The sequence below is a fragment of the Triturus cristatus genome, chromosome 1_2, assembly GCF_964204655.1.
Source record: "Triturus cristatus chromosome 1_2, aTriCri1.1, whole genome shotgun sequence".
NCBI lineage: Eukaryota > Metazoa > Chordata > Amphibia > Caudata > Salamandridae > Triturus > Triturus cristatus.
The window spans coordinates 210,585,481-210,603,896 of record NC_140580.1 but is presented as its reverse complement, the minus strand read 5'-3'; the positions used below and the strand labels follow the sequence as shown (position 1 = coordinate 210,603,896).

Here is an 18,416-nt window from a genome sequence, read left to right as displayed (position 1 = left end):
AAGAAAAAAAGACAGGCGTGTTCCTAAATTCCAGACTGTTTTCCTTTTTCCTGGGAGACTAAGCAGAGGAGAGAGAGATGGAGTGAGCAGGAGAGAGGCAGATGGAGTGAGTGGATGCTGTTATTTTAACACTTTAATGGGACAAACAGCAGGACAATGAAGAAAGCAGAGTTGCAGTTTCCTCTTCCCTTAGGGTGACTGTTGTGAGAGCGAGGCGCTTTAAAAATGAAGCTTTACGGCGAAACGGAGATACTGACATGGGGAAAGCCAGTTGATGGTTTTATGGAAAGATCTGCATGCGTTCTACAAAAGAAAGGCAGAGGGGTTTTTGCAGGACGCACTTTGAATCTAAAGCAAACATTGCTCTCCAGACTTTAAATAAATGGTGGGCAATTAAAAGAAGGGCAGTGGAATGTGTAAATTGAGATTTACATTCGCGAAACACAAATCTGTGTTTATTCTTTCAGGGCTTACCGGGGCTTCCAGGACCAAAGGTAAGGAAAATCTCATAACTGTTTGAGAATGCTTCTTTTGTGCAGTTCTGCTTTTCTGAAACCTGTGGCGGAAGTGATGGATGATGTGTCTTCCTTCGGCAGATTACTTACTAAAAAGAGAGGCGGCATTTGGGCGCAGTGAGCCCATTACAACCCTGGGCCTCGGTGTGACCGCACCTGCGGCACTGATGATAGCTGGGCCTCGGTGTGACCGCACCTGCGGCACTGATGATAGCTGGGCCTCGGTGTGACCGCACCTGCGGCACTGATGATAGCTGGGCATCGGTGTGACCGCACCTGCGGCACTGATGATAGCTGGGCCTCGGTGTGACCGCACCTGCGGCACTGATGATAGCTGGGCCTCGGTGTGACCGCACCTGCGGCACTGATGATAGCTGGGCATCGGTGTGACTGCACCTGCGGCACTGATGATAGCTGGGCCTCGGTGTGACCGCACCTGCGGCACTGATGATAGCTGGGCCTCGGTGTGACCGCACCTGCGGCACTGATGATAGCTGGGCCTCGGTGTGACCGCACCTGCGGCACTGATGATAGCTGGGCCTCGGTGTGACCGCACCTGCGGCACTGATGATAGCTGGGCCTCGGTGTGACCGCACCTGCGGCACTGATGATAGCTGGGCCTCGGTGTGACCGCACCTGCGGCACTGATGATAGCTGGGCCTCGGTGTGACCGCACCTGCGGCACTGATGATAGCTGGGCCTCGGTGTGACCGCACCTGCGGCACTGATGATAGCTGGGCCTCGGTGTGACCGCACCTGCGGCACTGATGATAGCTGGGCCTCGGTGTGACCGCACCTGCGGCACTGATGATAGCTGGGCCTCGGTGTGAGGTGCGGCACTGATGATAGCTGGGCATCGGTGTGACTGCACCTGCGGCACTGATGATAGCTGGGCCTCGGTGTGACCGCACCTGCGGCACTGATGATAGCTGGGCCTCGGTGTGACCGCACCTGCGGCACTGATGATAGCTAGGCCTCGGTGTGACCGCACCTGCGGCACTGATGATAGCTGGGCCTCGGTGTGACCGCACCTGCGGCACTGATGATAGCTGGGCATCGGTGTGACCGCACTTGCGGCACTGATGATAGCTGGGCATCGGTGTGACCGCACCTGCGGCACTGATGATAGCTGGGCCTCGGTGTGACCGCACCTGCGGCACTGATGATAGCTGGGCCTCGGTGTGACCGCACCTGCGGCACTGATGATAGCTGGGCATCGGTGTGACTGCACCTGCGGCACTGATGATAGCTGGGCATCGGTGTGAGGTGCGGCACTGATGATAGCTGGGCATCGGTGTGACAGCACCTGCGGCACTGATGATAGCTGGGCCTCGGTGTGACCGCACCTGCGGCACTGATGATAGCTGGGCATCGGTGTGACCGCACCTGCGGCACTGATGATAGCTGGGCCTCGGTGCGGCACTGATGATAGCTGGGCCTCGGTGTAACCGCACCTGCGGCACTGATGATAGCTGGGCATCGGTGTGACCGCACCTGCGGCACTGATGATAGCTGGGCCTCGGTGTGACCGCACCTGCGGCACTGATGATAGCTGGGCCTCGGTGTGACCGCACCTGCGGCACTGATGATAGCTGGGCCTCGGTGTGACCGCACCTGCGGCACTGATGATAGCTGGGCATCGGTGTGACCGCACTTGCGGCACTGATGATAGCTGGGCCTCGGTGTGAGGTGCGGCACTGATGATAGCTGGGCCTCGGTGTAACCGCACCTGCGGCACTGATGATAGCTGGGCATCGGTGTGACCGCACCTGCGGCACTGATGATAGCTGGGCCTCGGTGTGACCGCACCTGCGGCACTGATGATAGCTGGGCCTCGGTGTGACCGCACCTGCGGCACTGATGATAGCTGGGCATCGGTGTGACCGCACTTGCGGCACTGATGATAGCTAGGATTCGAATCCACTGACTAATCGTAGTTGTTTTCCTTTTTGGCAATTGACAAATTATACCATACGGCTAGCCACGCCCACACGGGCGCGTCCACTGTCTCCTGTAAGGAGAGGATACATGTCTTAATTCTTAGGAAGAAAGGGAAAATAGCTGTTTGAGGGAAGGTAGTTGTGAAAACACAGTGGATTAAAGTGTAACAGCATTGTGAACACCCTTCAGATATTTTCCACAGAACAAAGTCAACAAGGTCATAACGGACAATAGTGATACATATGCCAGCTCCTCTGGTGCCCTTTCAAACCCAATGTGTCACTGTCCTTCTACATGTCTTCCAGTCACAATACATCTTTCAAGTCATGAAATAAATCAAAGCTACAAATGTACTATGAGAAACCTACTCAGCACTATAATTTAACAAATGATTTACCTCACTTGCCCCCAAGATAGTGAAGCACCTTATTGCAGCACTGCTCAATGGACTGGTCCGAGAGCCAGTGAGTCAGTCAATAATGATCCCTATTTAAAAAACCCTCAGTGCACTGAAAGGGCCCAATCAATTACCATCCGATCAAAAATCTAATCTTCTACAGGATAATAGTATATAGCAATATTTTTTTTCTGCTGTTCCTTTTATGCTGAACTTAGGAGAACCTGGCTGGCCCCTGTATGTCGTATTTTATCTTTTAATTGTCCACTGGAAGCAATACGTATATTTAAATCAGATACTACAAGCTGGCTAGTATTTGCTGTCTCGAGGTTTTTAATGTTTGCATGGTGGAAAAGGCTAAAAATGAGCAAACATGTTCTTGTGATATAACTTTAATTAGGTTAAGTGGTATTTCTCAGACGCATGTACATCGATTTAAAAAAACAAAAAACAAGAATCTAGTAGCCTGTTTTACTGTTTTGTAAACATTTTTTATGGTTTTTATATGGATGCACATTTTATTATTGTTTTTAATGATAATGTATTGTATTTGAAATGTGAATGATCATATTTTTGATCGATTGAATAAATATATATAGCAATATGACCATAGCTGCAGAAATATACAAACCAGCCCAGACTATTCTATGGCCATGTTCTGGATTCAAACTCACAAGAGCTACCAACACAACACAAGCCAAAATAAGGACGCCGATTTTGTGCATTGAGTAACTTCCTGCAGTCACAGGTCAGCGTTAGTGTATGACATAAAAGGCCACCACATCATACTTGATTGCCTGTGAGAATTGATGTGAGGCCCTGTTTTATCCCTATTCTAGTTAGCTGTAAAGCAGAATTGCCACATATGAATCATCCAGTCATGGTGTCCTGATGATTGTATGTCACTCTATTGAGGTCAACAACATCCATCTACAAAAATATTGCATCCACTACATTGCCTAACACTATGTTTTCAAGATAATTCTATACCTTAGAAATATAGTAGTAAATGATGGAGTACAAACATTATTTTTGTCATGTGATATATCGGATGTAATATAGCGACCCGCCACCATCTTCTTAATTGCCCAAAGAGATCTGTCCCCCCACTCCTTTTTCGCATTTTCTATTATTTTTATCAGCCCCTCGCACTATTTGTCTAATGACAAGAGGCCATTATCAAACTTCAGTTAATAGGCAGACATGACAGCCACAAAATGCATTGAATGCCCAAATGGCATCTATTACTGGACGGAGGAAATGTATCCCTTCCTCAAATTATCATATTTTGGTATGCATGTTTACATACACACATACACTTATCAGAAACAGAGTTTCTGCTATTAGGTACCAGAGCCTTGCAGTTGTATTTCTGAGAGTCTAAGTCATTTTGTTTGGGCACAACCCGCAAATTCAAACAGTAAGACTTTGCTTATTGTATCTGAGTGCGACCTCTCCTCTCTCCCAAATTAAAGCTTTAGTCACCTGTACCAATTCCCACCTGTTCAAGTTGAAAAAGACCATTCCCTTCTAGAAAACAAGAACTTAATTTTATTCCCAGTACTAGCATGCCTGGATTCAATGTCATGTCTACACTAGTCTCCTTATGCTAACAGGCTACAAAGAACACTCCACCAGACAGACTGAAAGTTATGAGCACACTAGAGCCACACTGAAGTCACCCACTGGCTCTTGGTGGAATACGGATTAACCACCGAGTTGTTCATACACGAGCTAATATGCAGGCAAGCAAAGTTAGAGTAACTAGCACCCACGAACGCTGTGTTTACACGTGGACTATGCTTTTGAGTGATTTGTTCTCCTAACCATTTTGAAATTAAATATTGAATGGACTCAGAGGTTCATAATGCCTGTAGAGGCCACAAAAATAAATTGCAGCTAACAATAATAGTACTTGACTGACTGCTTTGGACTGAACATATATGTGATCAGGGAACACATTTACATTGGTGTTGGGAGAAGGTTGAATGACCTTCTCTCTCCACTTAATGGTTCCACCAAAGTGACACATTCAATGATGGAGCACATGCTAAATTTAACACATGTGGTACAGAAGATTGCCAGACCTAACACCATGGTTGGTTTGCTCATAGGCAAATCCACAATAACTGAACACAGTGCCAATAGAAAGTGTTTATACGAGTTATAGGGGGAAGATTGCAATAACAACACCCTTGTTGAGACTGCCAGAGTACGGAAACCCATAACCTGCAGATGACATTCTACATCCAGAGATATCCAACAACACTTAGAGACTGTGATAATAGCAAACATGGGCTTTATAAAAATTTTTTAGCACTATGTAAGTCATGTTGCAGAGTAAAAAATTGAATAGAAAAGTTAAGTAACAGCTATAGCTCGCCTTATTTTAGGATCAGCATATCATAGAAACATAGGTAATCTCAATTCCATCTGAAACATACCCAGAAGAAAACATATGAGCATTTTTCTATCAAAATATTGTGTTATAAGGTGATAAAAGGATAGTTTAAAAATTGGTCAGTCAATAAGGGTATCCGAAAGCTACAATTCAATTAGTTGAAATGATAGATTTTGTAAGGCGGGCACATTGTACTGTACCACTGAGCTTTATGGTTGTAAAATGCTTCTTTTCAGAATAGGTCAGAAAAAAAGTGTATACATAGGCTACTGTCTTGCTACAGAGAAAGCATTGGTAAGTAAGCTAATATTTATTTATTCATTTGTCCTCATATCACCAGAAAAAGCGTCTGCTTTACCAGGGATCTGCTCCATATCAAAAAATCAACCCAAATGTCAGGATTAGTCCCCTTCTCCATTGCCTGGTCTAGATGTGCGATTTTAATGGCTACCTTGAACCAATCCTCCTCCTTTGGGGTGAGGGGTCCCTCCATTTTATACAGATTTCCCTTCGGGCAATCAGGATCAGATAGAATAACAACCCTCTATGTGGGCCCTTCAGCCACTCACTGATTACACCGTCTTCTCCAAATAGAACAAGAGCCATATTCAGAGTGAGCCCTCTGCCAAAGATACCCCTAAAGGCGATCTCAATTCCACTCCTGTAATCTCTCAGCTTCAAGCATTTGAAGAACATATGCAGATCGTTAGCTCTTATACAATCACATCTTGGGTACTTGGGGGGAGGAGTTGGAGCAAACGTTGCTATCTTAGCTGCAGTCCAATATAGATGATTTATAGTGAAGAAGTGATTCTTTTTCAAGTTAGCTGGCTTCATATGGTTGTAGAGGAGCCTCAAGGGGTAGTCCCAAACTGTCTTGATGTCACACTCCAGGGAAGCCTCATTCTATACTAAATGTGGTGGTGCACACTCCTTTTCGTCCGCCACCAAGAGCTTCTCATACCACTTAGAGACTTCCTTGTTCTTAAGATTAACATCTTGAAGAAGTAGTTCCAGTTCCCAGTCGCCACGGGCTTCCTTTCTGATGGCTATAAACCAGAAAGTAAGTTGGATAAACTTAAACCTGGAGAAGTCATTCCCGATCTTTGCTTTTAGAGCCTCCCAAGGATGCACCCCATCTGATGACATCAGGTCTGACCATTTTGTTATACCTGCCCTTCTAATTGGTATACTCAAGCTATCTTTTAAGCATAGTGGGGTCCCAGGAGATTCCCAGATTGGGGCTAGACCAGAATAGTAACCTAGACCCCACCTACTCCTAACCTTATACCACAAGCGAAGGGCCAACCTCAATATTTTTAAGCAGACTTTCTTGAAGTAGCTGGGGGCTCCGAATTCATATAAGAACCCATCCCCACCTCTCATCCTTACCATTTCACCGAAGAGCCTCCCCCAAGTAGAGTCATCTACCTTCCCAAGCAGCATCCAGATGTTTTTAAATTGAAAGGCTACACAGTTCCAATTAAAACCCCTCTTTATTAAGCCTACGTCTACGTTTTTTCCATGCCAACCTTGCACCCTTATAGGCCCATATAAAGCTTACGATCTTCCCCTGTATTTTATCGATACCTAACTTAGGCAAACCGAGGGGGGATGGCATTGAAGAGGTAGGTTAATTTGGGGAGTATAGCCATTTTGAATAGATCGACCCTTCCAAAAATGGTTAGAGGGAGTTTTTCCACCTTGCACCTATTTCTCTTGCTACCCTATCTAGATTAATCTGTGGGATCTTATCTATCTCCTTGACAATTATAATACCCAGATACTTAAAATCGTGGCTAAAATTTCCATCCCAGTCTTTGATGTTCCAGCACATCACCTCGGTTTTTGATGAGTTGGCTGAGTATCCTGATAAGGACCCAAATTCCTCTAAAAGATATTCAACTCTCGGAATTGCAGCGAACAGGTCGGCCGTATACAACAGCAGATCGTCCACATAAAGTGCGACCTTGTTGCTGTAGGATTGAGATCTAAAGGGAGTTACAGAGACATCAGATCTCAACATCTGGGCCAGTGGCTCTATATATATATCAAATAACAAAGGTGAGAGGGGACAGCCGACGCACCCTTGTAACTCTTTTTTTTAGAGTATATAGAAAAGTGGGTCCAAAGCCCATTGTTCTCATCACCTCCCACAGGTACTCCAAGCACACTCTGTCAAATGCCTTGGCCACGTCAAGGGCCACCACGGCCAAGGGCTCAACACATTCAGTGGCAAGATCTATAGTACAGATGAGCTGCTGGGTCTGCTCCTGGATATACCTCTTGGGGAGGAAACCCTTCTAGTCAGATTGTATTAGTTGTGGAGCGAGTTGGGCCAATCTCCCTGCTAAAATGCTCATAAAGATCTTATAGTTCGCATTCAACAGGGAGATTGATCTATAGGAATTGTCTCTCTAGGGATCTTTAGAGGGTTTCAGGATGAGTACAATCGTTGCCTCCATCCAGGACCTAGGAACTTGGCCCTCTGGTTGAAAGATCAAATTGAACAGAGTTTCCAGGATCAGGACCAGCTCCTCTATCAAGTGTTTATACAACTCATTGGGAAGTGCATCCGTGCCTGCCGCTTTGCCTCTCTTACTTTTACCAAGATTTAGGTGAATCTCTTCCCTTGTTATTGGAGCATCTAGGAGTTCATCGGTATATGATGTTAGACTTGGTAGGGGTATCTCCCTTAGCCAGGCTTTGAGGGCCTCCGGATTCGGGATATTTTCTTCCTTATTTAACGCAGGGAATAGTGAGATTAAACAGGTTTGCATATCCTCCATTTTATTGGAGATATCCCCATTTTCATTTACAACTAGTTGGTTTATAAAGTTCCTAGACCGATCTACTCTAGCCTTCCAGGGCAGCAACGCACCGGATTTTCCACCATACTCAAAATTCTGCATTGATTCTGCATCCCATTGTGCTTTACACTTCTGGTCTAACTTGACCCTATAGTCGTGACGTGCCTCGTTTAACAATTTCTGCAGCTGTGACTTCACTTCAACCATTTACTGGATTCATCCGGGAGAGATCTGCCTCTAGTGAGCCTACTTTGTCCTCCATTTTATTTAAATTTGAGATTCCGCTCTATTTTTGGCACATATAAGACTGTGTAAAGTGCCCCTTATATAGGCTTTAAAAGCATCCCATACAATGCCTAGGGAAGTAGACCCAATATTAGCTGCAAATGAGTCAACACATGCTTGCTTAAGTGCTTCTGCTATCTCTGGATCAGTCAGCAATACTCTCTTTAGAGTCCATCTTGGTCATGATGGTCGACTACAGCCTACTAGAGAGATGCTGATCGCAGCATGTTCTGAAATATGACTTGGGTGAATATTAATAGATGTTATGGATTCTGAAAAAGATCTATCTGCTAACAAATAGTCTATTCTTGAGAAGTGTCCGTGTTTTTTACTCTGGAAGGTAAATCTATGAGTACTACCCTTCTTAGCCCTCCATACATCTAAAAGTGCCAGATCATGCGTCATATTATTTAAGACCTGACGAACTCAAGGAGCACCCACATGTTGAATCTGATTCGATCTATCAAGCAGGGGATCAAGCAGAACGTTAACATCCCCTTCAATTATCAAAGGAGCAGTGACTTCCATCAGGTTCCATTGTAGATTAGATAAGTAAGTAGGATCATCAACATTTGGGCCATAAAAGGATGAGCAGGACAGCTCCGTCCCTCCGAAGTCTAGGAGAGCGATAAGCCACCTCCCTGTTTTATCTGTCTTGAAAGATTTTACAACACAGCCTGCCCCTCGTTTAATCAGGATAGCTACCCCCTTGCAGTGAACTGTCTGCTCTGAAGCATAAAAGGATTCTATCCAAAGATACCGTGGAAAAGTAGCTCGACTCTCCGAGATATCCAGGTGAGTCTCCTGGATCAAGCATATTTGTGCAAGTAAGCTAATTTTAATTTACGCGAAAGATGAAGGAATCAAAACTGAAACACAGAATACAATTTGTTGAGATATTAATGAATTCAAACATGCAGGGACCCTGTACACTACTTTCCTACTTTTTAGCTAGGTTTGGGCTGTAGAAATACCACATACATACATTAATACCTTACCAAATTAAGTGCTATTCAAATTCCAAAGTATGTATGTCATTATTCATGGCTAAGAGGGACACACCTAGAGGAGCCTCCAGCACTTGGATCTTCAAATAAATCACCCACACATATTTTGCATCAAGAGATGTGTGAGGTTGTTTGAATATCAAAAATATTCAAGATGAGACATACATTTGAATTGAGCCATCGAAATAAGGTAATTTGCAGCTTTGTAGTGCTATATTTTCTTTATGCGCAAGATAGATGCATAACTCTCTTGCGATGAATACTGGATATATTTTTGAAAATTATAAAGCCCCATTTAGTATATATTGATAATATACCCATTTAAAACTTAGTGTTATTTGCTCGAGAATATATCCACTTGCATTTTAGCTAGCTGTGCTTACATGGCGCAGTTGATATTATACAGCAGTTACCGTCGACTCAAGCCACCTCTCCGTCACCAAAACCATGAGGGGCAGATATTCACCACTTTTTCGCGCAGTGCAGCAGCCACAAATGCTGTGCTCACTGGCATAACGAAACTAGAGGGGGGCCCCCCTGCGAGGTACGTGGAGGGGCCGCCTCTGGACACAATCAGGACCTCTCCGACCACATTACTGGGCTGAGGGCGCCCCTTGGAGCTTGCGGATCCCCCACACCGTGGGGGCTACGGGGGCCTGTGTTACGCCACTGGCTGTGCTGCGTGAAAAGGAGAGAGGAGGAGAGCACCAAATTTACTGAAATAATGCTCTCTTCTCCCCTTTCCCAAGTGCCGGTGCTAAAATCAGCTGCCGTGCGCCACGTAGACACCATTGCGCCATGGTGCAAGGGTGTCTCCATGAGTGTAGCATAGGTTTTGTACTGGAAGGGTACAAAATACTATGCATAGAATTACTTAAACTATTTTCCCTCTCTATATGTGTGCTGTACAGTGCAGCACACGTACAAAGTCGGAAAAGGAAGGAGAAATCAAAGCATTAGACCTTCCTTGCAACTACTTCAAAGGAGCACAGTTCTCCGATGCTAAACCCTGTCTACTTTATTTAGTAGATTAAGTTTAGGGTCAGAATCCTTGGGGAGGTACATCGGAAAGCCAATACTCCACCCATAATACGCCCCCTTGGCGCTAAGTAATGTAAAGCAGTGCTATGTGCTGCTTTGCGTTACTATCACGTTATTTCCAGTGCTAAACAAGTTTAGCGCTGGAAAGTAAATAAAAAAAAAATATTTGCGCTGATTTGGTGACGCAAACACTGCGTAAATTAAGTACATCCCCCCTTGAGTTTTTTCTTGTACTTTTTACTTCATATTTGATTTGGCAGATTTTCCTTTCGTTCAGTAGTCCTTCTTAATTGCTGTTATTTCTGGAAGCACTACAGTTCCCTCTCACACCGTCAGCATGCCTTTTCTATTCTTTTCTTTCTCAGGGCGAGGAGGGTGAGCCAGGTTTACCTGGTGCAGCGGGCCTCCCCGGACCTGTGGGCGCGAAGGTAACGCTAACGCTGACCCTGCTGCGCTACCGTAGCTATTCTTTGCCTCTGCCTGCCTTGCTCTGCATGCTCCCTAGAGTGAGTTCCTTTTATAGATTGCATACCGCTGGACGGCTGCTCGCTTTGTACATGTGTCCATGCATACTTGGGACGCCTTCGCTTCTAGTATAATTTACGCTCACAAATTCTTTTCTCGTTTCGTGTGCAGTCACCGGCGACGTGCATGCCGTGGGTTCCGATTTCGTTTGCTTATTGTATGCGCATGTCTATCGTGAATGCCTTGCGTAAAATATGCGCGATTTGTACACAATGAAGAGAGTATCGAAACACCTTCTTTCTTATAATTTCACGCTTCCAACAGAGGGTGTTCTAGCTTGTGTCAAATGTGAATCTTTAATGAGTTTGCAAGCTTCATTATTTTGAATAGAGTTCACTTTTCCTTATGTGCTCTGTGCACGTCAGCGAATACGATAGCTGTATTTCCCAAAGCATTACTCCAAATGGACAAAAATGGCGGCGCTCTTTGGCTCGCATTGCTAGCTTTCTTCGGAACCAGTGCCGAAGCTGTCCCATTAAAGGCAACACAGAACTGCAAACAAGTGCCGCTGCTCACTATTGGAGAGGAGATTCATTAACTCCTGCATTCAGACCATACAAATAGACATTTAAAGTGCTCTGCCAACGCACCTGTCACTAACCTCAAATCCAAGACACAAATTCCATCAATTTTTAAGGACCATCTAGGTATTGGCGAACGCCAACTACCTACATTAATATCTTCAGAAAGGGTTGCACTACCGTCTATGCTAATATCTTGGATGTGCATGTTGCTAATGAAATATAGTTTGCTGGACTAGTAGGCGACTGAAGTTTAAGATACTGCTGACATGAAGCGTTGCAAAAAGTAGTGGCTTGCAGTGCCAGGTCCCGATTAAAAGACACTTACCAGGCCTTCGCTGCCCACTTCTACGGCTCCTAGAAGAATGCAGCAGATTGGGTGGGTCATTAAAAGAGTGAGCTGGACTGATTGGTTCTGACAGCAACAGCTGATCTGGGGCTGTGCTGAGCTGCTACGCCAGGTGCAATGTTAATGCTTCCTCTTGGCTCAAAGTGCCATTCCTGAATGTTGCGCCAAGGGGACGTTGATAAATGTATCACACATATCCCACTCCGGATCTACAGTTACGTCTGCATGCTACATGTAAGCCATTTTGGAAATGGTCGTGCAAGCGCACTGCTCGAAGGCATGTATGGGCCTGTTTAACTTCCATACCATCATACGTGCATACATGCACCCTCGCCCACCATGTGCTGGAATTCTACATCATAATCCAAAAGGTGCACAGCTCATTTCATCCGTCTCATATCACATTGATACATTTTCTTGTGAAACCAAGAATATGATGCTTTCAATATATTTAAAGCTTGAAAGGAAAATCTCATAAAACAAAACTTGTTAATCTATATGTTGCTCCACGTGGTTGTGGCCAGAATATTCACCAATTCTTAATTTTTAGGGAAATCTAGATGAGAACGAGTTCTCAAAGGGTGAATAAAGAGAGTGAATACATGTGCTACTGTACTTTCTATTAGCTGAAACAAGGGTTATCCACTTGTGGAACTCCGTTTACAACACCATTCTCATTGTCCTTTTTCTATTGTCACTTATTTGCACTGTTAAGTAGATCTTAATCTGTGATGCCGGAAAATCGTCTATCCCTTAAGCAAGGAGATGTGTGTTCCCCGAAATGTGTAGGTCGTCTTTGCTGCAGCTCATTCAAATTTGACCTGCAAAGATCACACCGGCTTGTGATTTTCGCGTTTTGAACATTTGTGAAGATGGTGTGTGTGTATATATATATATATATATATATATATATATATATATATATATATATATATATATATTCGCCAAACTTTCGCTTCTTACTGGATACCTAAGGCCCATAGACAGCTGGTGCGTGATGCCGGCGAAGCCTCCGGCCGTATGAATCCCACAGTCACAGAACAGATGACACGCACTCTCAGGAGATAACGCCAAGTTACAGGTTTAATCGGTTAAACCTGTAACTTGGCGTTATCTCCTGAGAGTGCGTGTCATCTGTTCTGTGACTGTGGGATATATATATATATATATATATATATATATATATATATATATATATATATATATATATATATATATATATATATAGGGAGAGAGAGAGAGAGATAGATATATATAGATAGATATATACACATTATATATATACACACACGCACGCACACACACACACACACATATATATTTATATTTATATATATATATATATATATTCAGTGAAAAAACCATAGGTTTCACACATCTTATAGTTAGCTGGAAATTTTACTGATAGAAAACCAATGAAATTCCCCCGTTATAGTTAGTGCAGGCAACTATAACTCACGCGACCGCAATCCTCTGCTGATGACATATGTGTCTTTATGAAAAAAAAATATTTGTAATATATGTATAGCTAAAATTTAATGGAAGAAGACATGGGCAAATAAGTGTCTAAATACAGTATTAGCATCAGCAGAAGATTGCGGTCGCGTGAGTTATAGTTCCCTGCACTAACTATAACGGGGGAATTTCATTGGTTTTTTATCAGTAAAATTTCCAGCTAACTATAACATGTGTGAAACCTATGGTTTTTTCACTGAATTTGCAAGGTTTTTTAAATGCTAATTCCTAACTATAACGTGTGTGAAACCTATGGTTTTTTCAGTGAATTTGTACGTTTTTTTAAATGCTAAGTTACTTTACGCCATTCGTGGCGTGCGCGCCCACTTAACGCAGTTCGTTCCGTGCGCGCACGGTGCGCTTCGCGCACCGTGCACGCACAGTGAGCACGCGGTGCGCTTCACGCGCCCACTTTACGCAGTTAGTGCCGTGCACGCACGGTGGGCACGCGGTGCGCTATGCGCACCGCGTGCCCACGTTACACTAGATGGGCCATGTACGCACGCTGCGCTTCGCGCACAGTGCGCACATGGAGGACATATGATGCGCTTCGTTGTGAAAGGTAATATTTTAATTTTTCATATTGTTGTTATGCTATGCACAAATGGTGCCCTTCGGGCACCATTTGCACATGGGGTGGGGAGAGTATGGATATTTATTTTTTTAAAATTAAATTTAACCGTACAAGTACGGTAAACGTAATCGGCGAAATTATCAAAAAAATTAAAATTCCGTTTTTGGCCTTAGAGGGAACTTTGAGGACTCCCTCAACATGGCTAGGTGCTTAGGACCTGTCTAAACAGCCCCTTTACATGTTTTTGGCCTTTGTTTTTTAACCCCCTCTCAGACTGCGAGAGAGAAAATGGCGGCCGCCGCTTCCTGGTTTCCACCGATTCGAATGTTTACTAAGATCTAACAGCCAATCAGAATCGCGCTCGCGCACGGCGGCGTGCGCATACGGTAAGCGCACCGTAAGCGCACCGTAAGCTGGCTCAGATATATATATTGATTTAAAGGCTATTTTCTCAGAATCTACTAAACAGATTTACACCAAACCTACAAAAGGCACTTCCTTGACCTGTAGACTACCTCTCTGCCAAATTTCAAGGAACTCTGTTCAGCCGTTCGGGCTGTAGCTGTGTCTAAAGGTCCTATGGAAAAATGCATGGGAAAAATGCGTTTTGGGACCCCCCTTTTATCTCAGCCCCCGCTTGACGAATCCCCCCGAGACTTTCAGGGTAGGAGCGGAGCGTAGCGCCCCATTAGTTGTGACAATTTCGCGAGGATTCGTCGACCGGCGCCAAAGTTATTCCAAATAGAATGTTGCGGTTTTCCTATGGAAACAGGGTCCTAACTATAACTACCTACTGGCGACCGCCAGTAGGTAATATATATATATATATATATATATAGTTCAAGACTGATCCAGTTACTCAGGAAGTATTTATAAGTTCAGCTAGTAGGGGGGCACATATTGACTCATCCCCTAGAGCAGATGGGATGTGCTCTAGAGTAGTGAGAGGACGCTCTCGTCTTAGTGATGGTGTTGATCATGTCAGGTTCTATAACTATTTCTGTAAGTACAGGGGTGATGGGTCCCGATCCCTTACTATCCGTTGGATATTGAGCAAATATTTATTGTTGTGTTACTTGTCCTGGACAGGGGGATACCCCTAACCCCCTAACCCCCTAAACTTTAGCAAGTTCCAAGGTGGGTGTCAGGGCAAGTAGAAGTAATCGTAACATTTCAGGAATAATTCCAATAGGCTGGATTCATTGTGAGAAAGGATTTTATGGGGGTTGTAACTCATTAAAGGAGAACTGAGTGGATGTGCAAGAAAGTAACAGACAGCCAACACGTGTTTCGCCCCATTACATGGCCATCCGGCCTGGGGCTTCCTCAGGGCGTGTATTTAGATTTGAAAGATATATTCCTCGTGGACAATGTAAGTCCTTGTTCACTCGTGAAAGTCTCGGAGTAATGCGCGCTTTTCCCAAAATTTCTATGAAACGCTTCATAGAAATTTTTGGACCAGCGCGCATTACGCCAAGACTTTCACGAGTGAACAAGGACTTTCATTGTCCACGAGGAATATATCTTTCAAATCTAAATACACACCCTGAGGAAGCCCCAGGCCGGATGGCCTTGTAATGGGGCGAAACACGTGTTGGCTGTCTGTTACTTTCTTGCACACCCACTCAGTTCTCCATTAATGAGTGACAACCCCATAAAAACCTTTCTCACAATGAATCCAGCCTATTTGAATTACTCCTGAAATATTACGATTACTTCTACTTGCCAAGGTTCTATAACTATGTTAGAAGTGGATCAGAAGGTTTTTTATTTTTATTTTAAGGTTTAATCATTAAGGTCCTTTGGTGGGAGGACTAGGGAGAGCTCACTCTTTTCAACTTTTTTAATGAGATGAAGAAATCCTCAGTTTTTTCTAGTAGTCTGACAAGTTTCTCTGCATCTGCATTGTGGATTGTTTATTGATCACAAAAAATAATTTCGGCTGGTTCTTTGCTAGTTTGATTTCTGCTTCTACGAATGCAGATTTGGCTTAAAAAAGGAGTTTATTGTAGTTATTTACTTTTCTGCTGTAGTAATGTTTTGGTGTTTTTAAGGGGTTTTAGCAAAGTTTTCCTTTTTTGATCGAGTTCTTTTGATAACAATCAGGATACCTTTTTCAATTTTGTCTTTTAACGGTGTTTGGCACCATCTTGTCTCTGAGTAATGGCTTATCAGATCTATCATCTCATGAGTTGTAGTTGATCTCGTGTAATGCATAGGCAGCGTGCACGAGTGAATGGCTTTCTCAAGGTTCTTGAGATTCCTGAACCCAGTGTATAGGTCTTTTTGGCTTTTCTCGGAAGGCAATTTTCGTGGAAGTAAATAACAATGTGGTCAGGGCTGGACTGGGATCCAAAACCGGCCCTGGCAAAGTGCTCGGCCGCCCCTCCCTCGGGGGGTTTGGGGGTGCCGCCGAGCTCTTTGCCAGGGCCGGTTTTCGGCCGATTTTGTTACAGGGCCGATTTTGCAGCTATGCTGCAAAAACGGCCCTGTAACAAAAACGGACCCCGGGGGCACAAAACCGCCCCCCACCCATGCGGCACACTGGGGGATTGCCCGGTGCCCGCTACAGCCAGTCCGGCCCTGACTGCGGTCAGACCAATCTAAGGGTATTATGGAGTCTATTTGTATGGGGCCCTTTTGTTTGCAATCAGTAGATCGAATGTGGATGGATTTGTGAGCTTAGGAGTTGTGTCGAGTTGGCTAAGGTTGATATTATCCAAGAGTGAGGTTACAAGGACACTGCAGAGTTGTTCGGGTCACCCAAGATAGTTGAATAATGCTTAACAATAAGCAAGCTGTGTGTGTCCACAACAGTTCTCTCAGCTACTCCACCATATAGATGACCTTGTTGAATTTCCAGGTCCCTGGCTACAGTCCATCAAGGCAAGTACCATTCATCTGTATAGGATGCCCTAGTCCATTCTTGTTGGATTCGGGCTATTCTATTTATCATGCAGCACCTGCCAAACTTCTGGATAGGCTACAGCTTGAAGAGAAAGTTGCTGCACCACTGCTCATATACCATTATCAAATGACTCCTATCCTGAGTTCTCTTCACTTGCTTCCTGTGTTTGGCAGAGTTCTTTTAATAATCAGTGATTATTAGGCAATATATCAGTCTTCTCCAGATTTATTGCTGGCAGGTTCAGGTGATGCAGACCCAATGTGATCACTCTGCTCAGCACATCCAGTGCTTCTTAGAGTCCCCCAAACCAGGTCTGCTTCCTTTAGTGACAACAGCTTTTTGGTTACAACTACCAAGACGTGTAACTTTCACCCACAGCAATCTGGCTTTCTGATCAGTAGCCTTTTTGAATTGTAGATCTCTTCTACAGACAGCTTTTAGATGTCTGTTGTTAAGACTATTGTGGACAATACCAATATTTACAGTGGGTTTTAAGTCAGCCTGCTACTTACCATAGGTTGGCTTTCTCTACAATTTCATTTGCTTGCCTTTTATTTAATGGCTTTCCTTCCTTTAATGGCTTTCCTTCCTTTTTCTTATGCATGGTTTCCCCTGGAGCAAAGCTTCTTTACCATCCTGTTGGATGACTTGTATCCTTCAACTGCTTATATTCAAGGACCAACTTTTTAGGTCTCGCCTGACCCAGTGCATGCGCTGGTCTGGCGAGACTTATTGAGAGGGCTCCAAAAAGTGCTACCAGGCCAGCCTAGACCTACAGTGCATGTGCGCGGGCGCGCGCGCCGCACTTAACCACAATTACTTTCACTTTTGCGGCTGCATGGCCGCTGTGATGTTTGATCACGATCACTTTCACTTTCGCGGCCGCGAAGCATAGCCAATAGGTCTCGATTTTGGGACCTTATAAGTATTTAGTTATGCAACTGTTGCATGGCTACATACTGATAAGGTCCCAAAGGCGAGACCTATTGGCTATGCCAATGCTTGTTTCTTTTTCTCTCGGCACTCCATGGGAGTTAATATGTTGCCTTGCTCCCTCTCTTGGGTGCGGCTTCCCCTCCGAAATCCTCACACTCCTCCACCTCTCTGTTCATCTGTTGTTTTACATACACCTCCTGTTCCCTCCCCCATGCTCTCCGTGTTCTGCCCCCCCCCCCCCCCCAGCTAGTCTGCTGCTTCTCCCAGCCCTCCCTTTCCTGCTTGGGTTTCCTCATGTTTTTCCTTTCATTTTTTTGTATTTCACCACACTCAGCTCCTTGGATTCTCCCCCTCTGCACCCTACTTGTACTCCACTTCCACCTGCTCCGATGTTGCCCCAGTGCACGCTTTGTTTTAAAAAAAAAAAAAAATCTTTTTGGGAGGGCCAGGAGCTGCTTCCGTGTCAATCCTTCATAGCAAAAATGTGCTTTGGCACACTTTTTTATTTTCAATGCCGTTCCAACATGGTGTCTGCAATACTGGAACAGGCCATCTTGTAAAGGTAAATAAAATAGAAACCTCATCATGCTGCCTGAGCGCAAATGCTTGATGATGCAGGCACATGCATGCACGGTGATGCTGGAGTCACTGTAGTATCATGATATCTATATGATACATATATGTGCTCAAG

The 18,416-nt window shown here is 44.5% G+C and overlaps 1 protein-coding gene across 3 annotated transcripts in view; it reads left to right on the top strand.

Moving 5' to 3' along the window:
- The window catches only part of COL13A1 (collagen type XIII alpha 1 chain), a 583,842-nt gene that overhangs the window by 343,530 nt on the left and 221,896 nt on the right, over nt 1–18,416 (top strand). For 2 of the 3 annotated variants that reach the window (XM_085603477.1, XM_085603476.1), the window contains exon 13: nt 468–494. In XM_085603477.1, coding sequence (XP_085459603.1) covers nt 468–494 — 27 coding nt within the window. Of the gene's footprint in view, nt 1–467; nt 495–10,762; nt 10,826–18,416 lie in introns of all 3 variants that reach the window. The other variant, XM_085603475.1, reaches the window with a different exon arrangement.